Source organism: Podarcis tiliguerta, assembly GCF_965153285.1.
Source record: "Podarcis tiliguerta genome assembly, chromosome: 5".
Lineage (NCBI taxonomy): Eukaryota > Metazoa > Chordata > Lepidosauria > Squamata > Lacertidae > Podarcis > Podarcis tiliguerta.
The window spans coordinates 89,581,327-89,609,125 of record NC_139538.1 but is presented as its reverse complement, the minus strand read 5'-3'; the positions used below and the strand labels follow the sequence as shown (position 1 = coordinate 89,609,125).

The following is a 27,799-nucleotide window of genomic DNA, read 5'->3' as shown; positions in this document are numbered from 1 at the left end:
TTTCTTGTTTTCCTCCTCCAAAAACTAGGTGCGTCTTATGGTCTGGTGCGTCTTATAGAGCGAAAAATAGGGTGTTTTTTTCCGAAGTTAGTCACTATAAAAACATAGAAAGCTAGGGTCATTGCACATTAAGTCCTGATTCGAATCAGCTTTCCCCCCATCTTTTGAAGACGAACAGTACGCTTGATGATAAATCAAGAGCATATACATTTTTTTTGTGTGTGTCTCAAAAATATCGAAAGAACTTCTCCTATAGGAATATTTGCTAACCAAAGTTGTTGGGGGTTTTTTTTGTAAAATGATAATATACTTTTAAAAAAGTATATCCTCCCCCCCTAAATTTTCAATCCTTGGTCCACTATAGCCAGAATCCAAAGAACGTGGATCGCAAGCAAACCACGAGAAGAGATTTAGGGTTAAGTCCACGCTTCCATTTGACTTGTGCAAAGAAATGGTCTGAGCAGTTTTGCCTTTGGCATGCCACTTTCTCCTGGAAAACCCGCTCTTAATTCAGAGAAATCCCAATCAGATTCAGCGGTAAAAAGCAGGTTTTCCTGGGAAAGACTGTTGTGGAAAGCGGAACTGTGGACGAGCCTTTAACGTGCCGTTTTGGCTACAGAAGTTCCTATTGCCAAAGACAAACCCATTTTTGAGCGTCCAACAGAAAATCTTCATCTGCGTGTGTAGTTATTTGCTATGCCCACTTTGTATTTTAACATTTTTTTGGGGGGAAATCCCCTCTAAAAAAATATTTTTAAAAAGCACACACACCCAGAACTAACAGTGTGTACAATGGCTACAATAAAGGACTTTAAGCCGCAACTGTGTCTAATCACATTTTGTAGAAAAAAAACATGATTTGCAATTTATTGAATATACCAATCGTCGTTCGGTGAACCCTGGGCACGAAACCTCCTTTCAGATTGCTGTGGGCTGAGGTTTTCTGGAAGAATGGCCGTCCGGCATATTTCGTGTAAGTGCTTTAGTCAGAACGTCCTGAGTTGAGCGCTGCCCTTTGACGCTACAGAAGCCTGGCATTGAGTCTGTGCGAATGTGTGTAGCCGCTGTCGCTCGAGCTCCCTTGCAAACTGTCTTCCGCATCGCTGGGACTTCTGCTACTGTCCATTTCAGCTGGTGGGAATTCCATTCCTTCGATGTCTACTTCTAAATTGAAACGGGAGAGAAGACGGAAGTTTCAGAACTGTGACAAGCCGAACCGAACCATATGATGTTCATACAGTGCTTTAGAGCGTTCAAGTTAGGATTTGAAAAAGAAATATCAAAATTCGATAAATACTTAAGACAAGAAAAATTAAAAAAATATATCTAAATTGTATAATCTGATCTTAGAGAGGGACACAAAGGATGAACTGGTTAAAGCATCCATGATTAAATGGGCGCAAGATATTGGGGAAAATATTATGTTTGAACAATGGGAAAAAATGTGGGAAGAAGATATGAAATTCACTATATATTGAAAGAAAATTACATCAAAATACAACATAGATGGTATTTAACACCTGAAAGCATAGCAAAAATGAATAAAAATTGTAGCGATGTCTGCTGGCGATGCAACACTGGAAAAGGTACTATGATGCATATTTGGTGGAATTGTTTAAACATCAAATATTTTTGGGAAACAATATATAACGAAATGAAAAAAATGTTCAGATATTCATTTAGGAAAACACCAGAAGGTTTTCTATTGGGAATAGTACCTGGAAGTCTAAAGGAAGAAGACAAGACATTATATTTAGATGCAACAGTAGCCGCAAGGCTACTGATTGCGAAAAATTGGAAAGTGGTATTATCCCAACAAAAACAGAGTGGCTTGCCAAATTATTGGAGTATTACAATATATCCAAAACAATGGGAGAAATTGGAAGGATCTCAAAAGAGAAGATAGACAGGGACTGGAAAGTGTTTAAAGGATACTTGCAAAACCATATTGAAAAATCAGAACTCCTGTTAGAATAAACAAGTTCCGTTTTAAATACTGAAATACTAAATAAGATGGATAACAATGTGTAATAGAAAAAGAAGCATGAAATTAGGTTAGAGGCGTGTGAAAGAAAGCAATAGAAGTGGAAAGAAATTGCAATTGAGTAGATTGGAAGTCTAACACAAAGGTGGGCTGAGGGGTGGTGGATGGTGATGGGAAAAGGAATTATCTGTGGGATTGAGTGTAGGTATGTTTGAACATTTTAAAGGATTGTATGAAATGTATGTTTGTATGCTTGTATATTCACAATATGTGTGTATTAATGCTGAATTATTTTAATAATAAAAACTTTACAAAAAATAAAAATAGAGTGTTCAGATGTTGGAAATGTAAAGAAAAAGAAGGAACATTTTATCATATGTGGTGGGAATGTAAAAAAGTGAAAAACTTCTGGGAAATTATATATAATGAGATGAAAAAAATGTTGAAATATACATCTATTAAGAAGCCAGAAGCATTTTCAGCGTGCCCCAGGCTTCTGGGTGCAGGCAGCTCTCCGCAAGCCGTGGGAGAGCTGCGCGAAGTCGCGCAGCTGTCCCACAGCTTGGGGATAGCTTCCTGAAGCCTGGAGAGCGAGAGGGGTCGGTGTGCACTGACCCCTCTCGCTCTCCAGGCTTCAGCGAAAGCCTGCATTCGCCCCTTAGGACGCACACACATTTACCCTTCATTTTTGGAGGGGGAAAAGTGCGTCCTATAGGGCGAAAAATACGGTACAGTGGTGCCCCGCAAGACGAATGCCTCGCAAGATGGAAAACCCGCAAGACGAAAGGGTTTTCTGCTTTCAGAGGCGCTTCCCAAGACGAATTTCCCTATGGGCTTGCTTCGCAAGACGAAAATGTCTTGCGATTTTTGAGTTTTTTTTCGCTCCCCAACCCCTTTTTCTAAAGCGCTAAGCCGCTAATAGCCTTTTAGCAGCTAATCCGCTAATCCCTTAAGCCTTAAAAAGCCGTTAACAGCCCTTAAACTGCTAATAGCCGCTAATAGCGCTAATCCGCTAATGGGCTTGCTTCGCAAGACGAAAAAACCGCAAGACGAAGAGACTCGCGGAACGGATTCTTTTCGTCTTGCGAGGCACCACTGTACTTGTTTTGAGATGCCCAGTATATACCCTAGAGAAATATACGGTCTAAGTTTAGTTAACAGTCCCATGGTGATTTCTAGGCCCCCCCCTACCTTGCTCAGAATCCGTAGATATTGTTGATCCCAGGCTGTCTGTGCGAATTCGTTCCAGACCCTGCATGGAGAGCTGTTCCAATCTACGCTTGAGGTATCGATGTTCTCGCTGTAGCTGTTCTTTAATATTTAGAGCTTTCCGGTCTTGTTCTTCCAATTTCTATGGAGTTAGAAAATTTTAACAGTAAAAACAGTGTTCTGGTTGCACTGATTATCCGGTGCTCTCATTAAAAAACAAAAACAAAAAACTGTTTAAAAAGTGGAGTAGTTCTCCATGTACTAAATTATTTGGGTTTTAACCTACCACATCAGCATCAAAGACTGAAAAAATTATACCATTAAGAGAAGCACCTTTTAAATTAGGAAATCTGCAATCCCGCCCTCTCACACACAAAAAAGGGTGTGTGTGTCAGATTGTTGTTTAAGTAAAACAAAATAAAAGGTAACTCGCTCTTTTTTTACCTTAATATGCATCTTGGCTCTTTTCAGCAGACTGAGTGTGGTGTGTCTAGTGCTATCTGCTCCCAAAGGGACAAGTTGTTTTAACTCTTCTAAATATAGTCGTAGTTTAGCTCGTCTGAAATTAAAACAAACAAACAAACACATTTAGTGTTATTACAGTGCACTTTAGCTTACTAGAGTGCAATAGATAGCATATAAATTCAGGATTTCTGCACAATGCTACCTTCAAACAAGCAAAAAGGACATTCATCCCAGCACTAAAATTACAACCCTTGTGAGGATCTGAACAAAGTTCAAAGCATCAAATCCACTTTTTCTCGTCACTGTTCCCCCCCGCCCCCAATCGTCGCACTCTTTCTTTTAACACATTTATATTCTGTTTTGATTTCCAGGGCAGCTGGCTCTGTGTAAAAGACTCCACACACTACAAGGACACAGAATGTTGAGAGGCAGAGGAGAAAATGCAACAAGGGCTCGTTCTACGGTTGGAAGCTTCCCCTGGACTAAAAGCTAAATGATACATTGACAGTTATAATAAGACCCCCCGACTGCTCAGAAATTGATTGGTATCAGTGAAGACTTATTAGGGTTGCTAGGGCAGAGCCCAGGGGGAAATCGCTAAGCATTTACCCAAAATTTCAAAGCCACTCTCTCCTGCCCTTCCTACACTGATACCAGAGCCATCTTTACCAGGGGGTGAAAGGGGTGCAGGGCACCCGGGTGCCAAATTCTGGTGGGCGCCAATTACATACCTACTGTATACTGGTCCCTCTCGATCGGCGGCAGTGAAAAGCAATGGAGCAAAAGTTCCCACTCCCCTCCTCCGTTGCTCTGTTACTCCGTAGCATCAAATATCATTTTTTTCCACTGCGTGGTTGTTACAGGTGAGTTAATTTGGGGGCGGCTAAACTACATTTATTGGGACGCGGGTGGTTAAACCACAGAGCCTATGGCTTGCCGATCAGGTGGTTGGTGGTTCGAATCCCCGCAACGGGGTGAGCTCCCGTTGCTCGGTCCCTGCTCCTGCCAAACTAGCAGTTCGAAAGCACGTCAAAAATGCAAGTAGATAAATAGGTACCGCTCTGGTAGGAAGGTAAACGGCGTTTCTGTGTGCTGCTCTGGTTCGCCAGAAGCAGCTTAGTCATGCTGGCCACATGACCTAGAAGTTGTACGCCGGCTCCCTTGGCCAATAAAGCGAGATGAGCGCCGCAACCCCAGAGTCGGTCACTACTAGACCTAGTGGTCAGGGGTCCCTTTACCTTTAAACTACATTTGGAGGCATCTTTGCACCCCAGCAGCACATATGCTAAAGACGGCCCTGATCAATACCCTTCGATTTCCACCTAGAAACTCCCTACATCTGCCAATCAATCAATCAATCAAACAACCAATCAATCAATCAACCAACGAACCAACCAATCAATCAATCAATCAATCAATCAATCACAGAACAATGTTATGGCCTGGTCCTTTCTACCCATCTCCTGGCAGATGTTTTGCTTTTCAAAAACAGCATTTTTCTAGGGCATCTGGACCCTACGATCTTGCAGACTTGCATTTCAACCCCACCAGGATGCAAGGAATAGCGTATAAGATAGCCACACACTGAACATGGGGAACAGGGTGAGGGTCACGGCATTCCAATTAGCGGGCCGTGCCTTTGGCTGTTGCTCCACTGAGCTTGCACAGACTAACAGCAGCAGGCTTTGAGATCCAGGCTGCAGGAGGCTTCGCTCTTGTTCAGAGCATGCCTTCTGAGTACTGTCTGCTGCTGCCTTTGCCCTGCCTCCTGCTGAAACAGAAAGAGTTGTGAGTGAGTGAGAGGGACAGCCAGCACACAAGCACCAGCCTACTGGTGCCTTTTTATTTGAGCTCCAGTGAACAGCAGGTTTTCCCAGTAGTGATGTATGGAAGTGAGAGCTGGACCATAAAGAAGGCTGATCGCCAAAGAATTGATGCTTTTGAATTCTGGTGCTGGAGGAGACTCTTGAGAGTCCCGTGGACTGCAAGAAGATCAAACCTCTCCATTCTGAAGGAAATCAGCCCTGAGTGCTCACTGGAAGGACAGATCCTGAAGCTGAGGCTCCAATACTTTGGCCACCTCATGAGAAGAGAAGACTCCCTGGAAAAGACCCTGATGTTGGGAAAGATGGCGGGCATAAGGAGAAGGGGATGACAGAGGACGAGATGGTTGGACAGTGTTCTCAAAGCTACCAGCATGAGTTTGACCAAATTGCGGGAGGCAGTGGAAGACAGGAGTGCCTGGCGTGCTCTGGTCCAGGGGGTCACGAAGAGTCGGACACGACTAAACGACAACAACGAACAGCAGGTTGGTTTATTTAATCTGGGACCCGTGCATTTGTGTGTGTGTGGGGGGGGGGCGCTAAGTTGGAGGGGGAAATCAAGTTGCTGGAGCGAAATCCCATTCTCTACTGTGTGTGCCCCTACAACCAGGAGCCCAGCACCAATATGGGGAGGCAATTTGTTGCATTGATTCTCTCCCTTTCTCCTCACTCCAGCCCTATTTTTCCAGCTCTATGTCTGCCCTTGCTGGAAGAATGCATTGCAAATGCCCTGTTAACTGCTCAACCTTTTTGGTGCTTCTATAGACACCCTTCAGGAGGTTCTGCTGTCAGAAGTGAGAAACCATGTGCAATTTCTCTCTCGGCTCTCTGTAGTCGCTAGGCACTGCCTTACTTTTCTAGTGTCTGTGGAAAGGTGCCTTTTGTTTCTGATGCTCCAGCAAGCAACAGAGCTGCCAATTATTAGCCAGGAACGTGCCCCTTAAGAGCTACAGTAGACAGATTCAGAAATATTTTAATGTCATTGAAACCTTAAGTATAAACAGCATTATTCACATAGTATAATTCAACATTTAGATGCCTGTTTCTGAAAACGAGTGGTTGGAATTTGACAGCAAACACTTTCATAAAATAAACACGAGTTAAACAGATATAACTCCCTGTGATTTCCAATTTAAAAATGTTTCTCTTGCAGGATTGTGCCACGGCAGAATAATAGTGTCCGTACTGGTTCTGTTTGATTCGTACTACTTACCTATGCTTTTCTAGTTCATTATGTGAAGACCTATAGAAACAACAACAACAGAAAGTATGATATATTATAGAGTTTTACTTGCTAATAACCCGAAATTCAAATAAAACAATGCACTTTCAATCAGTTCCTGTCAGAAATCCATAAAAAATATATATATCTTAGGGACCTATTTTGACATATCCAGAACACTATTAGCACATCTTATTTTCTCCCCCAAGGCTCAACCTTGAATCTGGTGGGGATTTTTATATTTCACACTTCACAAAATTAAATAACCCCTCCGCATACAAAAAAAAAAAAAAAAAAAAGGAAGATGGTTTTGTAGGACTGAAGTCTGCAGGCCACATGTCTCTTAAACAGCACTACAGTGGTACCTCAGGTTAAGCACTTAATTCGTTCCGGAGGTCCGTTCTTAACCTGAAACTGTTCTTAACCTGAAGGACCACTTTAGCTAATGGGGCCTCCTGCTGCTGTCGCGCCGCCGGAGCACGATTTCTGTTCTCATCCCGAAGCAAAGTTCTCAACCTGAAGCACTATTTCTGGGTTAGCGGAGTCTGTAACCTGAAGCGTATGTAACCCGAGGTACCACTGTATTGCTTATGGCAGTTAGCTATTGTAGGAGCAATGGTGCCCCCAGATGTTGCTGGGCCACAGCTGTCTTTGGACCCAGCCGGCATGACCAATGTCAGAGCTGATGGAAGCTGCTTCCCAACAGCATTGGGGGGGGGGGGCACCATGTTTTCTACAATAAATGCCAAATGTAGTACACTTAAGCCGTATGATCAGCAGAAAAACTCTCTCATGTTCCTTTGGGAACAGATGAACTAATGTCTGGCAATGTGAGCCTGTTATGCGGCAGATCCTACTTTGGACAAGAGGCACAAGACGCAGCCTATGTCGTTGCAACTGTTATCAAGAGAACATTTGCCCTGTTATGGTGGGAAGGCCCATCATTTCACAGTTCCAAAACCGGACAGTTTAAGAGAGAGGCTGGGAGAAGCTTCCCACTTTCGCCTGTTATCTCAGAGAGGCTCACGGAGCGGCAACAGGGGGGCAGGGGCTTTTGGGTTGTGGCCCCTCCACTAGTCTGTGGAATGCTCTCCCAGCAAAGCCCACCAGGTGTCTCTTCAGCACCAGGCATGTGAAGGCAAGTGATTGGGGTTGTTTTTAAAGACCATTAATTTTTTATTTGGTTTTGGTTAACCGTATATTCTGCTGGTTTTGATTTTGTTAACTTTGACGGGGAAGTGTCCTTTTAGTATCATATAGATTTGTTATTTTTACCGTTTGTGGTTTTAAACACTGCATGTTTTCAGGATTTCATCTTCCTGTAATTTGACCTTGGGTGGTTTCCGAGAAAGGTGGCTAAGAAATTTAAAAGGCAAATTCTTTGGGTCAGGCTGTTGAGAAGGACACAGGCAGCAGCAGAGCAGCTTTCAGCTTCTGCTAGGTACTATATGAAACTTTTACTGGCACACAAGCCGAGCAGCGAAATTGCTAACCCTAACCATGTGTAAGCTAGTCCCCATCTCACCTTTTCTTTGGCCACCCCTTTGACCCTGTCTAAGGGATGCGGGTGGGGCTGTGCTCTAAACCACTGACCCTAGGGCTTGCCGATCAGAAGGTCGGCGGTTCGAATCCCCGTGTCGGGGTGAGCTCCCGTTGCTCGGTCCCTGCTCCTGCCAACCTAGCAGTTCGAAAGCACGTCCAAGTGCAAGTAGATAAATAGGTACCACTCGGGCGGGAAGGTAAACGGTGTTTCCGTGTGCTGCTCTGGTTCGCAAGAAGCGGCTTAGTCATGCTGGCCACATGACCCAGAAGCTGTATGCCGGCTCCCTTGGCCAATAAAGTGAGATGAGTGCCGCAACTCCACAGTCGGCCACGACAGGACCTAATGGTCAGGGGTCCCTTTACCTTTACCTTGGCCCTGTCAGCAAAACATCTATTTGCTCAAGTCCCAGATTTTGTCCCTACTCCTTTATCCATCCTGCTTTCTGCAGCCATCATCCTTCTCTGCCCCGAATTTTAAGTTCTTCCACGCTCCCTGTCGAAACATTTAGCTCTTCTCCTCAGACATTGCAAGAGCTTAGTCTAACCTGTCCACCATGTTAATCCTTTCTTTCCCCTCCACATCAACTCAGTAAACAGATGCCAGGAGGCTCTTTACGACCACAGCTCGTGACAGTCACAAAATCTAGTGGCGTATTATTAGTATCGGCTAGTAACTAAGGCTGCCACTATCTGGAAATCTCAACGGTTTGAAGACTGTTACTGATTCCACATGTTATTGCACACTTAGATCACTGCAGACCTAAATAAAAATAAAATAAAATAAAAGATCTCTCAAGTCACAATAAGGATTTGTTTTTTAATTTTAAAAATCACGGCATAAAATGTTGATACCACCCTTCGCCCGAAGATCACAGAGCAATTTCCAATATAAAAACACAGCTTTAGCCTCAAGCTCTCCGTTAGCAAGCCAGTGCCTTATTCTATCGGTGCAACTTTATAAGGCTGCTACCTATCAAGGGAGGAGAGTCAATATTGTTAATTTTGTTAATTAACATTGTTAATTTTGAAGGAAAATGCAGAAATGCCTGAGCTATATGGTCCGGAACATCAATGTATTATGAGACAGAGCATGAGTCCCACCAAAATGCGTTCAGCTGAGTGCTTTCCATAATAAATAAATAAATAAATAAATAAATAAATAGTAATAGTAATAATAATAATAATAATAATAATTAATAATAATAATAATAATAATAATAATAATAATAATAATAATAGTATCTGCCTCTTTCTCCCTTGCTTGTTTTCCTGTGATTAGCTTACTCTAAGGTAGGGGAAACCTTTTCAACCTGAGGGTTGAAACCTTCTCAGCAACCTTCCATGCCATTAAAGGTAAAGGTAAAGGGACCCCTGACCATTAGGTCCAGTCGTGGCCGACTCTGGGATTGCGGCGCTCATCTCGCTTTATTGGCCAAGGGAGCCGGCGTACAGCTTCTGGGTCATGTGGCCAGCATGACTAAGCCGCTTCTGGTGAATCAGAGCAGCGCACGGAAACGTCGTTTACCTTCCCGCTGGAGCGGTACCTATTTATCTACTTGCACTTTGAGGTGCTTTTGAACTGCTAGGTTGGTAGGAGCAGGGACCGAGCAACGGGAGCTCACCCCGTCATGGGGATTTGAACCGCCGACCTTCTGATCAGCAAGTCCTAGGGCTCTGTGGTTTAACGCACGGTGCCAAAAATGGGCAGAGCAATGAATGCAGAAGGTTATCTTTGCAGAGTAAGCTTGTTCCTACACACGACCGCATCCCCGTTTCTGTGCCCTACCCAGGCAGAGAAGAGGTCCAAGGATGAAACCCAGCCAGGGGAGAACACTCAAGGAGGATGCAGGGCTGGGGAGGAGAGGGTTTCAGAAGGGTGAGTTCAGAGGGCCAGACAGAGCGGCCTGGAGGGCCACAATTGGCCGCTGGATCTGAAGTCCCCTATTCCTATTCTGAGAAATGCCTCTTTTTTCTCGACAGTGCTCCTGTGTCTTTAAAAGCTCCATGGCTGGCAGAAATACAGAAGGGTAGCCTTGTTAGGTTGTTGCAGCAAAAACAACAGTCTGGTGGTGCCAAATGTAATATGGCGGAAGCTTTTTTGAATTGAAGTCAGCTTCATCAGATGTGTGAACTGTGTTCGCCCAAGTTAGAAAGGCAGAAAAGCAAATTGTGTAACACAGAGAACAATACAGGAGTACGCCAGGCACTCCTGTCTTCCACTGCCTCCCGCAGTTTGGTCAAACTCATGCTGGTTGCTTCGAGAACACTGCCCAACCATCTCGTCCTCTGTTGTCCCCTTCTCCTTGCACCCTCCATCTTTCCAACATCAGGGTCTTTTCCAGGGAGTCTTCTCTTCTCATGAGGTGGCCAAAGTATTGGAGCCTCAGCTTCACGATCTGCCCTTCCAATTAGCACTCAGGGCAGATTTCCTTCAGAATGGAGAGGTTTGATCTTCTTGCAGTCCATGGGACTCTCAAGAGTCTCCTCCAGCACCATAATTCAAAAGCATCAATTCTTCGATGATCAGCCTTCTTTATGGTCCAGCTCTCACTTCCATACATCACTACTGGGAAAACCATAGCTTTAACTATACGGACCTTTGTTGGCAAGGTGATGTCTCTGCTTTTTAAGATGATGTCTAGGTTTGTCATTGCTTTTCTCCCAAGAAGCAGGCGTCTTTTAATTTCGTGACTGCTGTCACCATCTGCAGTGATCATGGAGCCCAAGAAGGTAAAATCGCTCACTGCCTCCATTTCTTCCCCTTCTATTTGCCAGGAGGTGATGGGCCCAGTGGCCATGATCTTCGTTTTTTTGATGTTGAGCTTCAGACTATATTTTGAGCTCTTCTCTTTCACCCTCATTAAAAGGTTCTTTAATTCCTCCTCACTTTCTGCCATCAAGGTTGTGTCATCTGCATATCTGAGATTCTTGATATTTCTTCCGGCAATCTTAATTCCGGCTAGGGATTCATCCAGCCCAGCCTTTCGCATGATGAATTTGCATGAACCCTCATCCTACTGCGGTTTAATTCAGATTTGTTTGTCATATATAGCTTCCATCACTCTGCCTGGGCAATCCCATGGCTGCTCTGCCTCTTCAGGATTATTAGGTTGCAAACCATGAGGGGACCCTTGTACTCAGTGAGTTCCCAGGAGAAATTTCACAAGGTGAGGTGATTCCTACCCTAGTCGTCTACTTCTACAAAATGGTGTACAAAAGAAGCAAACTTGGCATTGCAAATGAAGGATGGGGTTCTCAACCTTGCATTTCCTTGTGATGTTAGCCACCTCGAGTGTTTTGTGTTAGGAAACGAAAGGTAGGGCTTATTCTTCTTCAGTATTGCTAACTGAATAATATTGGCCCCCAAGCTACAATTTCTTGCATGCACCAGTGTTGAGCACCTGTTGGGGAAAGGAAATTTTAGGGGAAATTTCTTTCCCCATCCCTGCAAACAATGCAGATTAATTAAGGGCTGGAAAGATTAATTTGAAGCTGGGAGAAGTGCACCCATTTTGTTCAGTCCCTCTCGTAGCAGTTTTTTCTTTTTATGAAGGTACATTGGGGCAACGTTTTACGGATCTATACAGAACATTTAAACCATGCGTTTGACATTATTACACCGTTACCGCTTTTATGAAGCACAAAAATGCAACGGATGCTCTTAAAACGGGGTATTTACCTCTGAATATATTGAAAACCCTGGCTATCGAGAATTCCACCCACCTCCCTAATCTGGAAAGGTGACCCTGCTATGCACAGAAGAGACTTCGAATTTCTTGAGGGTGCGCATACTATTTCTTGAAAGTGAAACAACTGGAGGAAGGTTGTCTGTTGTCGGACTACAACTGTTGCCAACCCTGACCATTTGCCATGCTGGCTGCGGCTGAGGAGAGTTTGCTCCCAGGGTTTTTCTGCAGGTATTGACAGAATGTATGAGCCTTCCTTTAAAGTCTTCCCGCATCTACAAGGTGGACTTCCAGAAACAAAATTCGACATCAGATTTTTGAGTTGATCCAACTACAAAGCAAAAAACAACCTTCCTTTCCTATGGCTAAAACTTCCATCTGCTGCTGTGTCTTTGAACCCAGACAGTGGAGCCGACTTGGGTCCCAGGTTATGGGTGCCCAATGCGAGACCTTGGAAGCTGCGTGGGTAACCCTAAGGTGTGGGTACCTGAGCATCCACAACAAAAATTTTGTGGGGGCTCAGGCATCCAGAGTCCCCCATAGTTGGCACCCCTGAACCCAGAGATGGTTTGTGACAAGGTTAAGAAAACTGGGTACTCAATTTTGATTCTGGGAGGGGCAATAGTAGGGGACGGATCACTGCCTTGTCGTGGCGAAGGGGCTTGAATAAGGCAAGAAAGCTATGCCGTGCAGGGCCACCCAAGACGGACAGGTCATAGCCAAGAGTTTAGACTAAATGTGATCCACCCGGAAAAGGAACTGGCAATCCACTCCAGTATTTTGCCGAGAAAACTCCATGGATATAAAAAAGGAGAAGCTTTGAGAAGAAAGTGAGAGTTTCCAAGGCATGATCAGGTCCATGGGGTCACGGAGAGTTGAACACGACTAAGATGACTAAACAACAACAAGCGCTTTCATGTTCTTTTTGTAGGCTTCTTAGAGTCATCTGGGTAGTTAATGTGAGAAACAGGTTCTGGACCAGAGAGGCCTGTGATCTAATGCGACAGGGCTCATATGAGTTGGAAGAAGCCCTGCATTTAATTGTATATTAAATGTTGCAGTACAGATATATTGTGGTGCCTTAAGTATCTAATTGGCTATAGTAATAAAAATGCATCGAAACATCACTAGACTCATCCCTGATTTCAGTTATACTGCAACGTTTTGTTGGCTGCACTCAGGAATAGCAAGCGACTGAGAAGCTTGTCTGATATGGCGAGCGCTTGCGATTATTTCAGATTCCTTTGTAGGTAGTTTTTTCTCTCACTCCAAGATGATATTTTGCATGAACAAAGAGAAGGATAAGCAAAGGAGGGCAACAAGAACAATGAATGGGTATTTCAGGAAGTCAAGGAAGAAGCAGGCACGTTCTTTAAAACACAGGGAGTCCTGGACTTTGTTTGGGGGCAAGCCAGACAAATCTGCTGAGTCTGCAAAACAATCCTTAGCAGCTCATTCTGATCATTAGGACAGGAGTCCCTGCAAGGGGGGTGGGGTTTGAAGGTGTGTGTGGGTAGTTTGTGCTTCACAAGCTCCTGCTTCCAAGGCCTCCCTGGTGCTCTGTTCAACAACCAGTATAAACGGCCAGATGAAATTCCCTTTTCAAACACTTACTGTATATAGAACAAGCAAAGAATAAAGGCACCATCCCACTCTATCCAGGCACACATCCAGTTAAACAGATCAGGAAAGCTCAGGGTAAAGCATCCAGAGCCGGGGGATGCACTTTTAATCATGTGTCATTATAAACCTGGATAGGGACGCGGGTGGCGCTGTGGGTTAAACCACAGAGCCTAGGACTTGCCGATCAGAAGGTTGGCGGTTCAAATCCCCACGACGGGGTGAGTTCCCGTTGCTTGGTCCCTGCTCCTGCCAACCTAGCAGTTCGAAAGCACGTCAAAGTGCAAGTAGATAAATAGGTATCGCTCCGGCGTGAAGGTAAACGGCGTTTCCGTGTGCTGCTCTGGTTCGCCAGAAGCGGCTTAGTCATGCTGGCCACATGACCCGGAAGCTGTACGCCGGCTCCCTCGGCCAATAAAGCGAGATGAGCGTCGCAACCCCAGAGTCAGCCACAACTGGACCTAATGGTCAGGGGTCCCTTTACCTTTATAAACCTGGACAAAGATAAGGAGATGCAAGGAAATAGTAAATAACTCCCTTTATGCTAATATTACAGTGTCCTGCCACCTTGCTACTCTCTTAGTGCATCTATTAAGTTGTACTTTTTATAGAGACCATGCAGAATCTCACCTGCAAGTCCCACTGAATCCAGTGGAAATCACTTCCAGGTTAAGCATGCAAAAAAAAGCAAAAACAAACAAACACAGAGGCTTACAAGTGTGGTATGTGGTAGCAGCGGGGCTGGCACGATCATTAGGATGAAGACCTCACAGGGACACAGCTTTATACAGATTAGTTTTTGTTATAACTGCCTGATAACATTTTCCTTTTTATTTTTAATGCAGTTTTTCAAAGCTCAAGCTTACATGCGATCAGCAATCTTGCAAAACTGACCTGTTGGGGTGGCAACTAATTCAACCCGTATTTATCAGCACTCGGCCCAAAGGAACAGGTGACAAAATTTGCAAAGGAAAAGATGCACAAAGTGCAGTTTTGATGCGCCTGCAACTGAAACTCGCAAGATACTTTGAACACCGCAGTTCCCAAGATTGTTCAGAACGATCTGTGCGCTGAAACACCTTTTTGTATTTGAGAAAGATAATCAAAGATCGCTGGGCTGCTTATTCTTGCAATTTAAAACAAGTTCAGCAGGTTCGACTTTCGTGCTTTTCATTCTCCCCCCCCCCCCCCCAAGGCACCTGCTGTTGAAAACTGAAGTTGGCAGTTTTGGGGTGTTAGCGATCCTGCCCTCGCCCAAGTCAAAGTCCCTGGAGCCGAAGAGCAAAAGGGGCCTGCGGGGTTTGGTGTTGGTAGCATCCAGTAGAGGTTGCTTGGGAGAAAGGAACCCCCGCTGTACGCGTGGCAGCTTCTTCAGGACAGACCGAAGCATAAACCCAGCCCAGAAAAGAGGGGTCGGCAGAAGGAAATGGCGACCTCTTGCTTCTGTGCTGGTGGTGAAGTCGCTGCAAAATACCTTGTGCTAGTGCATCAACACGGTTTCTGGGTCCTATCAGGTGGTGGGAGGACTACAGCTCCCATCATCCTCAGTTAGCAGGAGCAGCGGCCAGGGATGATGGGAGTTGTAGTGCAGAAACACATGCAGCCCACCCATAAATAAGGCCGAGGGAAGAGCTGCATTTAACCGGAGGGCTCCTGGGTGGGGGGTAGGGGATCGCCCCCGCACTCACCGGCTGCTCTGGGGCTTCCCGGCCTTGCTTTTCCTCCGGGCGTAGCCGCTGTCGAAGGGCAGCACCGAGGCGTAGCCGTGCTCCGCTTCTGGATGGGGGAAGAGGCGAAAAGACACAAAACACACAAAAGCTGAGCTCGTGACAACTGCCGCGTATTGCTGCTGCTGCTGCTGCCTGTGCAAACGTTGCAAGCAACTTATTGCAAAGGGAGGAAGCAGTTGCAAAGGGAGAGAGTTGGCGGAGAGAGGGAGCAAAGGCGGACCTGCAGCGCCACCAGACCAGCGGTGGGGAGATTTTTCCTTCATTTCGTGGCTTTTGCTTTTTCTTTTTTTTTTAAAGTCCTTTTTGCAACAAAACAAACCCATCTCCCCACCCCCCACCCCCACTCAAGGTGACTTTTTAAAAAAATAAATAAATCCGGGGTGCATCGCAGCCCTGGGGTGGGAGCCCCTCAACTTTTGCAGGGAATCTTGCTGTATGTACCTCTCTCTCGCCTTTCCAAGTATTCAGCAGCTTCCAGCAGCATCAGCAGGGAATTCCACTCCATTTTCACAGCCTTTTGCTTTTTTTTGCAATTTAAGCAGCAAGGTAGGAAGGGAAAAAATAACAGCAATAGTAGCAATTAGCAATGGTTTTGGTGTTGTTTTTTTCCGCACCCGGGAGCTCACAATCGCGCGCAGGGAGGCTCCTCCAAAGTGTTGCTCTCTGAGCCCAAGTCTACAAACCCCCACACTTTGGGCATATTACTTTCCCAGCTGACGGACGGCTGGCTGGGCCAGTCGATAGCGTCACCCGCAGGGTCCTGAGACATCGCGGAGCCAATCAGAGGCGAGGTGGGCGGGAGGGGGAAGGAAGGAAGGGGGGAAAAACACGCACACAACCCAACCAGCTGCCCGCCCTCCCTCCCTCCGGCGCAGAGAATGTTGACAGATCAAGAGCCTCGCCCCCTGATAGGCCGGCGACTATAGCAACAACTTCAGAAGCCGAAGCTTAGCAACAGCACGTGGTAGCCCGGCCCCCCGGCTCTGTGAGTGGCCGGCCGGGCTCCATGCAAAACAGGCGGCGGCGAGTGATTGGGCACGGGGAGCCCATGCAAATGAGCTTTGAAGTTGAACGCCTTCGCGGGAGGCGGCGCCTCAGTTGGGGATGGGAGAGGGCGGCGCCGGGAGCACAGCTGGGCGCGCTTGCGCGGTGAAGGAAGCGAGCGGGCGGAACTCTCGAGGCCGTGGCCGCCCTGAGGGGGGACAAATTAGCCTGGGGGTTAACCAGCGTGCTCTGGTCTAATTGGTGCATGGAAGGGGTTAAAAGCGTAGAATAAACTATTTCTACTGATATAGGGACACAATAAAAATATATAGTAACATACAAAAAAAACCCGTGTTTTAGTACACTGGTACCTCGGGTTACATACGCTTCAGGTTACCTGCACTTCAGGTTACATACTCTGCTAACCCAGAAATAGTGCTTCAGGTTAAGAACTTTGCTTCAGGATAAGAACAGAAATCGTGCTCCGGCGGCGCGGTGGCAGCAGGAGGCACCATTAGCTAAAGTGGTGCTTCAGGTTAAGAACAGTTTCAGGTTAAGAACAGACCTCTGGAACGAATTAAATACTTAACCTGAGGTATCACTGTACTGTAAATATAAGTTAACATGGAGCACCCTCCTCGCCTTCAAGCCCATGGTCTTCCAGAAAATGACTGAAGAACAGCAAATCTTTGAGTTCCTATACGGCCACTGGTCCCATCACCTCCTGGCAGATAGAAGGGGAAGAAATGGAGACAGTGAGAGATTTTACTTTCTTGGGCTCCATGATCACTGCAGATGGTGACAGCAGCCGCGACATTAAAAGACGCCTGCTTCTTGGGAGAAAAGCGATGGCAAACCTAGACAGCATCTTAAAAAGCAGAGACATCACCTTGCCAACAAAGGTCTGTATAGTTAAAGCTCTGGTTTTCCCAGTAGTGATGTATGGAAGTGAGAGCTGGACCATAAAGAAGGCTGATCGCCGAAGAAAGGATGCTTTTGAATTATGGTGCTGGAAGAGACTCTTGAGAGTCCTATGGACTGCAAGAAGATCAAACCTATCCATTCTGAAGGAAATCAGCCCTGAGTGCTCACTGGAAGGACAGATCGTGAAGCTGAGGCTCCAATACTTTGGCCACCTCATGAGAAGAGAAGACTCCCTGGAAAAGACCCTGATGTTGGGAAAGATGGAGGGCACAAGGAGAAGGGGACGACAGAGGACGAGATGGTTGGACAGTGTTCTCCAAGCTACCAGCATGAGTTTGACCAAACTGCAGGAGGCAGTGGAAGACAGGAGTGCCTGGCGCGCTCTGGTCCATGGGGTCACGAAGAGTCGGACACGACTAAATGACTAAACAACAACAGCAACATACCAATAATCTAGGGATTCACACCACTTTGGAACTAAACTGATTTTTTTTACTGTCTCTGCAGCCTTTCTGGCTCATGCACAGCAAAGCACATGAACCTGACTTTTGAAAAGTTTGTAAGCAAGCCAATTTTCAACTAGCCGAACATCTTTTCCCTATGCTGGAGGAAGAGGGACATTTTGGAACTGGCTTGGAAAGGCATATTTTAAACATTTTAACAACCTATATTTCCACATTTTACTGCGTATTTTGTGACTTTGAATCTTTGCTGGGGTTGCATCACCAAACAGTACTGGGATCTTGGAATCCAGGAATTATCTATATTTGCAGCAACACAAGCCAGGAACCAGCAATTTTGGTGATTTAGTGCAGAAGGTACAGGGCAATGCACCAAATAAACACAAATATCCCAATTTGTTTAATAAATAAGGTATCTAATTGGTATTGAATATTTTGAACCATCAAATGTAATTTGGAAGTGTCTATTGCATCGCTCTTAAGTTATTCCAGTGCTTTTGACATTCACTCAGCAGGACATTTCAAGGCATCGGAAAAGTTTATTTGTAGAGACCAGCTGGATATAAATGTTGCCTGCATGCTTTTACATTTCCATAAATAAAAGAGCTAGAGAGATTATTATTTTTTTAGAGAACAAAAAGCTTGTAAATTAAGGCAAAGGCCTGAAATAGCTTAAGGAGATGGTAATGATCAAATAATATGGAGCTGGCTGACCTTACTGGAAGAATCCGCAACCAGAAAGAAGAAGAACATCAAGAAGAGTGGAAGAAATTTAAAGACTATTTGAACAAATACTGTAACATTAAAAATTAGAAACTACTTGAAACTACTAAATAGGCCTAGGATGAAAGTAAGAGTTGTAAAATAACTGAGATTCAGAACTTCAAGAAAAGTTAAGAAATTATAACTTAATTGGAACATTGTGTTTTAATAATGATATTAGAAAACCGCTACATTTAAATACAAGGAAATTCAGATGGGAGAGCTCAGAGGAAGTCCAAACTATGTTAATGATGTTAGAAGTTTGAGCAGCTAATTAATTTGTATGGTCTGGGTGTTTGTCGATATGTATTTTTATTTTCTTATATTCTTTTTTGTTGTAGTGTGTGGTATATTTGTAAGAAACTTAATAAAAATTATTATTTTTTTGGAAAAATGAAATAGCTTAAGGAGGCCAGCAGAATTTTGGCTACAGGGGTGTAAAGGCTGGATCTACACCTGCAGCAGAATTAAGTGTCGATGCACTTGGGGGAAATGGGAGAGATGAATCAAGGATTGGCAGGCTTCAGACTTGTGTGGTCCACTTTAAACCACAACAGCAGCCCCACAACCTCAAGCTCTGCCAGGCACAGTGAAGTGCAGAAAGACCTGAGCACATTCTAAACCGTGGGAATTGATTTCCGTGTTCAGCACTGAACTCCCTCCTTTTCTCACGAGACTCCACTCCTGCCTCTGAGCCGGTTTCCCTTCGGGAAGAAAAGCACGTGGCGTCTCCCTTGAAATCGGATCTTCTTCCCTCACGCTCGCACGCCCCATCCTCACGTTACATTATACACCCGAAGCGGGAAGAGCAGAGCCGGTGGGTGAACTGGGACCCGGGACCCTCTATTCCGCGGCAGCTCCCGGAGCAAGAGGGCGCGGGAGCAGGGCAAGAGCGCACCGGTTCGGACGCGGAAAGAAGCCAGCTTTCTAAATCCCGCGGCCGGGCGGCGTCGGGCTTCGCAGGCCGCCGACAGCCGCTTCCATTGGTTGCCAGGCAACCGAGGCGGCGTCCGCGAGGGCGGCCATTTTCTCTTGCTCGGGACGGGGAACGCGTCTCTCTCTCTCTGCGGAAGGTGAGAGAAGCGGCGTCTCTCTCCATCTCTCGGGTCGTCGCTCAGGTGAGTGCCAGACTCACCTGCTGGATCAGGCCATTGGCGCCCGACCCAGGCAAGAGCCCGTCGTGGGGAAGCAGCCCGAGCGGGAGAGAAGCTTTTCTCCATGAACTTCTATCAGGGCGCCAATTTGAATTTTAATTTTTTTTTTTTGGGGGGGGGGGTGTTCAGCTAAGCCCTGTCCCGCATAATGAATCATACGATGCAGCACACAAACGCCATTTCAATGGTCATCAACTTTTTTTTTGGGGGGGGGGGAACAGCTTCCCCAAATATTTTTTTTTGGGGGGGGAAGGCAAAGGGACCTCGACCCATAGCTGTCAACTTTTCCCTTTTCTTGCGAGGAATCCTATTCGGAATAAGGGAATTTCCCTTAAAAAAGGGAAAACGTTGACATCTATGCCTCGACCCCTAGGTGAGCCCGGCCTTGGCTGGGGAGGGTGGGGTATAAATAAATTATTATTATTAATATTATTATTATGTGTGGGCTCCGAGGACTTCTGTCATGTTGCCTCTTCATCGCTTTTCCTAGTCTAAAACAAGTGGTTCCGAATCTTTTTTGGCCATGCCTCACTTAAGCATCTCTAAAATCTCTCCCCCCCCCCATATAATTCTTATTATTCAAAAAGTGAACTCCTATTCACGTGGAGGAAGCCTAAAAGGCCATAAACTTGATCTAAACAAGCTCGAATTGCCCCCCTTAAAAATCAAATTGCCCCCCTGTTGGGAAGCACGTCTGCAATTGTTCCTTACAAGGGAGTCCTTCATTTTGGTGGCCTTTTTTTTGGAAGCTTTTCCAGCTCCTCCTTGAGATGAGGAGACCAGAACTGTACGCAGTACTCCAAATAGGTCACCCCACAGATTTGGATAATTGGCATTATGATATTGGCCGTCCCCTCCCCATTTATTTCTAGTGTGGAATTTGCCTTATTTTTTTATGGCTATCTCACACTGGGTCAACATCTTCATTGAGCTATCTAGTATGACCCCAAAGTCTTATTCCTGGCATCATGAATGTGGAGTCTCAACTTAATATTTAGTGTGTAACTATTAAGTTGGAACTTCGCCCCAGTAAACCTTTTCAGTGGCATCCAGGCTTACAAGGACACCCAGGCAAGGAAACTATTATACCTCCTCCCCTGAAATCTGGGAGCAGGGGCTAGATACAACAGAGAGTCCATAGTTTAGGGCTTTTGAATTTTTATTTTTTTAACAATTGTGTTGTGAACTCAAGAGTACGTACTTCGAAATAAGCAAAGTGGCATTAAAGAATTAAATGCATATTTTTGAAAATAAAGAAATTGAAATGTCCCAAAATGTATTTTATTAGTAAGTGTAAAGAAACCTGGCATTTAGAATTCAACTCTGAAAGTTTCCCCCCTCATCTTTTCAAATGCTACCCCCTCAGCATGAATCTCAGCATATACTTGGAAGAGTAGAAGCACTAGTGTATTCATGAAAAATAGTATTTATACTTAGATTAAACTGCAACTGATGACAATATATATATATTTAATGATTTACAGGAATCTTGCATGTGAAGATGGCCAGCCAGTTGAAGCACATTGAAATTGTAGCCCAACAGCTTAATCGTTTCAATCCTGAAAATGAGAGTGTTGGGCATTTCTTAGATGAAACGGCTGCTAAAGCATTCCAGGTATGCAGAATCCTACTTCATCCCACACAGTTTTCACATTTTAAGTTGGCTTTCTTCCTTTCTTAGAACTAAGCAAGATTAATCTTAATGTTACCAGATATCAAAATGCTTTAAGTGGATGGGGGGGGGGGAAGTAGGAGCAAGCAAACTAGATCAAAATCCCATAGTGGTTGTGGTGGGGAATAATCTGAAATATCTGGCTTGGCATGTTGTTAGACTAGTCCTCTGAAGTATTAAGTGCAAACACTTAAAGTTTGTTACTTTTAAGCCTCTAGATAAATGCATTTATCCGGGACGCGGGTGGCGCTGTGGGTTAAACCTCAGCGCCTAGGACTTGCCGATCGCATGGTCGGCGGTTCGAATCCCCGCGGCGGGGTGCGCTCCCGTTGCTCGGTTCCAGCGCCTGCCAACCTAGCAGTTCGAAAGCACCCCCGGGTGCAAGTAGATAAATAGGCACCGCTTACTAGCGGGAAGGTAAACGGCGTTCCGTGTGCTGCGCTGGCTCGCCAGATGCAGCTTGTCACGCTGGCCACGTGACCCGGAAGTGTCTGCGGACAGCGCTGGCCCCCGGCCTCTTAAGTGAGATGAGCGCACAACCCTAGAGTCTGGCAAGACTGGCCTGTATGGGCAGGGGTACCTTTACCTTTTAAATGCATTAGTTATAGGTTGGATTTCCATTTAAACTAGTAAGAAGATCGTATGCCTCTACTTTAGAAGAAGGAAATTAATTTTAGGAATAGCACAAGAATATTGACATAAACAAGCCTGAGTGTGATGCATTAATGGACGCCCAGGTGTCAGTTGCTGGACTGTGGGAATTATCTTAGAGGCTCCACTTGGTTTGGGATGCATGCCAACCATTCTTATCTTTGTCTCTGCTACTTTATATGATGGAAAGATAAGTGGGGAGGCAGGAGCAGTGGGGGAGGAGATTCTTAAAAATAGAGTCCTCAGCCCGTTGTTGATCTTGCCATGGAATCCAGGAGAAGTGTGGATTCCAAAGTGGACCTACGTCAAATCTGCTCATTAATCTTGGAAGTGTGGATCAAGTGAGTCTGCTTTGGAAGCTGAATTTGCCAAATTCCTTTCCTATGCCTAATATGATTACACAGAAATCTCATCCATTCACCTTGACAGTGCATTAATCAATCCTATTTTGTCCCTCTCCCCACATCATCTCCACAACTGTCATCAAGTGGGTGAAAGGAATAATGCTTCTGTTTCTTATCCCTATTCCATTTTTTCATTTGCTCTTTCCCCATAAATCTCCTACTCCTATTCTTCCCTGTTCCCCCTTTTCTGCCTGTTAGCCTCCCTTCATCCTCTTCCAGGTCCTTAATATGCTCCAGAAGTGCTTCCTCCCTAGAACATGCGAGATCTTAATCCCAGACTGACTGACAACCTTCCCTCCACAGAAAGAGACTGGACTGCAAAGCTGGTTGTCAAACAAACCTTTGTTCCTTTAGCAGCTGGAACATTTGAGAGTTCAGTGGCAACACATTAGCTCACCCATCCATTGTCAGAGGCTTCTGTGCCACAAGCACAGAATGTTTGCATTGTTATTTTCCACCACTGCAGATGTTGCTGCAACAGGTCAGGGGGCAATGAAAGGCTTGACCTGGCCCACAGGCCTGAGATCCGCTACCCTTCTCTAAACCCTGACTTGTTGTCTTGATAATTCCTATTAGGAAGCTCAGATTTTGCTGCGAGGAACTCTAGTTCTTGATTAAATATCAAAATATGTGTATCATTTGGGAACATGTATGTGTTGCTGTGCATGTGTAACCAGCTGTGGTTTCTTGCCTTAGCACAGGGGTCAGCAAACTTTTTCAGCAGGGGACTGGTCCACTGTCCCTCAGACCTTGTTGGGGGCTGGACTATATTTTGAGAAAAAAACGAACAAATTCCTATGCCCCACAAATAACCCAGAGATGCATTTTAAATAAAAGGACACATTCTACTCATATAAAAACATGCTCATTCCCGGACCATCCATGGGCTGGATTAAGAAGGCGATTGGGCTGGATCCGGCCCCCAGGCCTTAGTTTGCCTACCCATGCCTTAGCACTATGAGATGAGGGGCAACAACACTTTGCAGAGATCTCACTTTGATAAGCATGAAATAAATTACACAGCAATAGACTTCAGAGAGCAGCACGTCATGACAAACTTCACTGTAGATTTTGTTATGGGACAAAAGGATGTTTGTTATGGTCCATCAGATGTTCCACTGTTACAGAAAATGGTTTAGAAAGAGCTACAACATAGAGCACAAGGTGGAATACAGGAAACACTCCTCTACACGTAACATGTTTGTCCACCTCAAGAACTGGACCAACCTCTCTTTGAAAGTAAACTTGAACCATATGGCTGATCTCACCCAGAGTAGCTATGCTGGAAAAACTCATGAGTACAGTGCATAAGAAGGAGCTTCCTTTTCCAGCAAATTATTTGTGGCTTCATCTTGTCAGAGGCCTTGGATTGTTAGCTTTATGGAGTAGTGACTCAAGCCAGTGGCAATCTTTGTATAGTTCCTTCCTTAATGGCCAATCCATGTTATCATTGGCCAGAGAATTGTGGTGTTTTGTTCCATGCGTTGGACTTTGCTCCCCAAATTGTAATCAATTTAATCTCTACAGGCTTTCAGTGTAACAGATGAAACCTTTTTGATGGCAACTTTATCTGGCTGTATAGAATATAAACCTCTGTTGGATGTGGTGGTCAATGCATTTTATACCAGAGATGGAAAACATTGCCTGTTGTCTGATCATAATCTTTACGTTGGTAGGTATTATCTAATCATAATATAATGATTTAGTGTTGGGTATTACATAATTACAATATAGTGTCATAGGAAATTTACACGGGGTTGTCATTATCATTTATTTGCAGTCAACAGACTATCTATCTATCTGTCTATCTATCTATCTATCTATCTATACATACATACATACATACATATGCGTGCCATAGGTTCCCCACCACTGACTCAGAGCCTTTGAATGAGCATATTCTGCCTAAAATGGTGAGGCTGAGTCATGAAACCGCTAGACACACTGTAATGAGCTTGAGAAAAGCTGAACCAGAGAACTCCTTGCCACAAGAAAATCACTGTGGCAAAGACGTTGGGAATTTCTAGAGGGGTAAGATATCAATAGGGATGCGGGTGGCTCTGTGGGTTAAACCACAGAGCCTAGGACTTGCCAATTGGAAAGTCAGCGGTTCAAATCCCTGCAACGGGTGAACTCCCGTTGCTCAGTCCCTGCTCCTGCCAACCTAGCAGTTCGAAAGCACGTAAAAGTATAAGTAGATAAGAAAGGGAAGATAAACGGCGGGAAGATAAACGGCGGGAAGATAAACGGCGTTTCCATGTGCTCCTCTGGTTTGCCAGAAGCGGCTTAGTCATGCTGGCCACATGACCCGGAAGCTGCACGCCGGCTCCCTCGGCCAATAAAGCGAGATGAGCACCGCAACCCCAGAGTTGTCTGCGACTGGACCTAATTATTTTCTATTTATCAATAGAAAATAATGTCTGTCGTTGGCAGCTGACTATGCCAAACTCTAATTCCACCTGCTACAATTATGTGATGTGACATGCTTTGCTTCTGCACCATCATTTTGTAACTGGTGGGCCTCAGTAATTTTCATGTGACTCCTGGGGATCAAAAATTTGAGAACCCTTTGCACTAGTCCAGTAAAGTTATGTATCATTATCCATATTCATCCATATAATACAAATCTATTTTGTTTCTGATAGTTGTTTGTTATTTGGCCACTTTTCAATTGGATGAACTTGGACTTCAGCAGTTCTCAAGAATGGTCAAGGCAGCAGATCCTGTTAAAATATGTAAGGTAAATAAAACTGATGTAGTTAAGCAATTTTAAAAAAAAATCCAACATTTTTGTTTTCCATTATGGGTTAACTGGTTCTCCCCAATAATATATTAAATTACATATCTGGATATCAATAATGAAAAAGTTTCATTATCAGTCAACCAGACAAAGGTTGTCCATCATATAATTACTTGCCTCAGCAAATCGCAAGCTACCCCTCCTAGTGGTGCAGCAATAAAACTGCTGTCACATTTGCAAAGCTAAGCAGGGTCCTTTATGGTTTCAAATTGGATGGGAGACTGTTCAGATTGCTGCATTGCAGAGGGTTGGACTAGAATCACTAGATGATGCTTGGGATCCCTTTCCAACTCTGTGATTCTGAACCATATGGGTTGGACCCAAAGTTGTTTGTCCACAAAAGGAAGGGCTTCTTCCATTCACAGAAGGCACTGAGATCCAGTGAAGACTGTTATTTTCAGTTCTCCCTGCAGCCTCCTGCGGTTGCAGGATATTCAGTAATCTCAACAGAATTCAAATAGACATAGGAACGGATGTGGACTGGATGCAGTCGGTGCTTTTTTTCCTAAAAAAATGTTTAGGGGTACTCTCATTTTCCTACTCATATTGAAATACTGCCCCTCAATGAGGCCAAACTTAGATTCACAAAATGTTTAGGGGTATGCGTACACCTGCGTCCCCCCCCCCCTGAAAAAAAGCACTGGATGCAGTTATTAGGACAAACAAAGTACAATATCTGACCCAATGTTTAAGGTGGCTACTGGGTTTTCTCTGATTTTAATTCCTTAACTAAAGCAAATTCTTTTTAGTTCCTTAGATTTTTTTTCGATGTTGTAAATTTGCACACATGGATAAAAGATGAATGGAACCAGATATATGATTCTGCCTATGTAAAAGAAAACTGGATCGAACCATTGCTTAGGTAAGCAATAATCAGTACAATCCCATTCGTGTTAAATCAGAAGTGAGTCTCATTATGTTTGATGGTGATTACTCCCAGAAAGCGGCATACGATTGCAGTTTGTGTCTGTTAATAAATTAATGATAATTAGACTATCTTAAGCATCACTTGCATCCCTAAAAATCCAGTTCACCGTGGTTAGTTTATAATTTATATATTTATTTGTGAGGAGGCTGAACTGTTTGTATTACCAAGACTTGGGTAAGCAAACAGGGTGGAGTTTGTCTTAACTGGGTACTTGATGCATCATCAGGGCAGATTTGAGGGGTAGGGTGGGGTTGTAGTCTGTAGAAATTCCATCTCTCTTCCAGTCTTCTTAAGTTGGGATCTAGTGTGTGTCTACTGGGAAGTCAGAACAGATTAGGGATTCTGTCGGTTTACCACCTGCCCTGGTGCCGAGTTGTCTTCCTGCCTGAGCCGACAGAGGTGGTCTCAGATGTGGTCTTGAGGACTCCCAAACTGTTGGTTCTGGAGAACCTCAACATACATGCCTAGTCCACTAAATCTGAGGTGTCTCAGAATTTCATGGCCACCATAACAACCATGGGTCTGTCCCAATATCATGTGGCAGTCCTCAGCAAAGTTGTCAACCGTCCCTTATTTGGTGGGAAACTCCCTTATCCCAGCGCCGTGTCCCGCTGCTGTCCCTTATTGATGATGTCCCTTAAATTTCCCGAGTTTCAAAGGAAGCAGCTCCTCTCCCTCCCTCCCTGCCGGCCAGGGAGGAGGGAGGCTCCAACTGTGTTGCTTGGCTGTGTTGCTCACCCAATAAGGAGTCTAAGAACGACTGGGGGGTGGAGCTTGCATGCCTTGTGCCGATCAAATCGGCCGCGTTGCCTGGGGACTCGCCTTTGCTCAGCACTTCCCAGCGGAGAGGTGACGGTGGTTTTCCTTGCTGCATCCCCTTTGCCGGGTTGCTGCGCTGTGGGAACCAGCGCTTGAGGCTTCATTTGGCTGCTGGCTGGGCTTTCTGCCTTTGGCTCGGAGGTGCCCAGAAGCTGAGCATACCTGTGTTTGGAAAATCCCTTATTTTGGCGGCTGATCCCTTATTTTCGAGGCTGCTGGCCCCTTATTTTCAAATCTGTAAGTTGACAGCTATGATCCTCAGCCCTGATCTGATTTTCTCAACCAGGGAGAAAGAGGATGATCTGAGAATGCAACAGGTGAGATCACATCCTGCTGAGATTTAGGGACGTTTTTAATGACTGATGTTTTAATGTATTTTTAATCTTTGTTGGAAGCTGCCCAGAGTGGCTGGGGAAACCCAGCCAGATGGGCAGAGTATAAATAATAAATTATTATTATTATTATTATTATTATTATTATTATTATTATTACTTCAGGCATTTTCCCCCTCCTCAGACGTGGAGGCCCTGATAGAATTATCTACCCTCGGAGGTTAATGGAGGCAGTTGGTTTCCAGACAGCTCTGTATGATTTTCCATCTGATGTGACTGGCAGTCCTGTCAAATCCCAGGATGACCTGTGGAATATACAGCTGATCTAGGCCACTGACATATTCATCCCTAGGCATCCCTAGGGCAATGTAACAAGCTGGGCAGTGGCTTGAATGCCAGTGGAAGAAAACTCAAGACAAACGAGCCTACCCATTGTTAGTGAAGACAGCGAAGAAGAACCCAGCTGTTTCCATTGCATTTTCACTATGCCACCCAGTGGAGTTTTTCTAGGTAGCAATGAGGCATTTTACGTTACGGCAGGTAGAACAGACATTGGCCTGCTTTCACTTGTTTGAAAAACATTTTGAAGATAAAATTGCTTGGACTCATCATGACTTTGATTAGGTT

At 44.9% G+C, this 27,799-nt stretch overlaps 2 protein-coding genes across 2 annotated transcripts in view; one reads left to right on the top strand and one right to left on the bottom strand.

Moving 5' to 3' along the window:
* Positions 1-743: 743 nt before the first annotated feature.
* MXD4 (MAX dimerization protein 4) lies at positions 744-19,338 on the bottom strand. The gene is made up of 8 exons (XM_083440958.1): positions 19,193-19,338; positions 16,908-16,989; positions 15,723-15,801; positions 15,240-15,327; positions 6,695-6,724; positions 3,638-3,752; positions 3,176-3,335; positions 744-1,164 (listed from the first exon to the last, which is right to left on the bottom strand). Exons 2-8 carry the CDS (start codon positions 16,917-16,919, stop codon positions 1,022-1,024), a joined length of 627 nt encoding a protein of 208 aa, XP_083297084.1. The 5' UTR covers positions 16,920-16,989; positions 19,193-19,338; the 3' UTR covers positions 744-1,021.
* Positions 19,339-19,417: 79 nt separating this feature from the next.
* The window catches only part of CFAP99 (cilia and flagella associated protein 99), a 40,605-nt gene continuing 32,223 nt past the window's right edge, over positions 19,418-27,799 (top strand). The window contains exons 1-5 of the mRNA XM_083440782.1: positions 19,418-19,530; positions 21,051-21,181; positions 23,821-23,965; positions 24,939-25,033; positions 25,843-25,955. Of these exons, the coding sequence (XP_083296908.1) occupies positions 21,068-21,181; positions 23,821-23,965; positions 24,939-25,033; positions 25,843-25,955 (467 nt within the window). The 5' untranslated portion in view covers positions 19,418-19,530; positions 21,051-21,067. The remainder of the gene's footprint in view (positions 19,531-21,050; positions 21,182-23,820; positions 23,966-24,938; positions 25,034-25,842; positions 25,956-27,799) is intronic.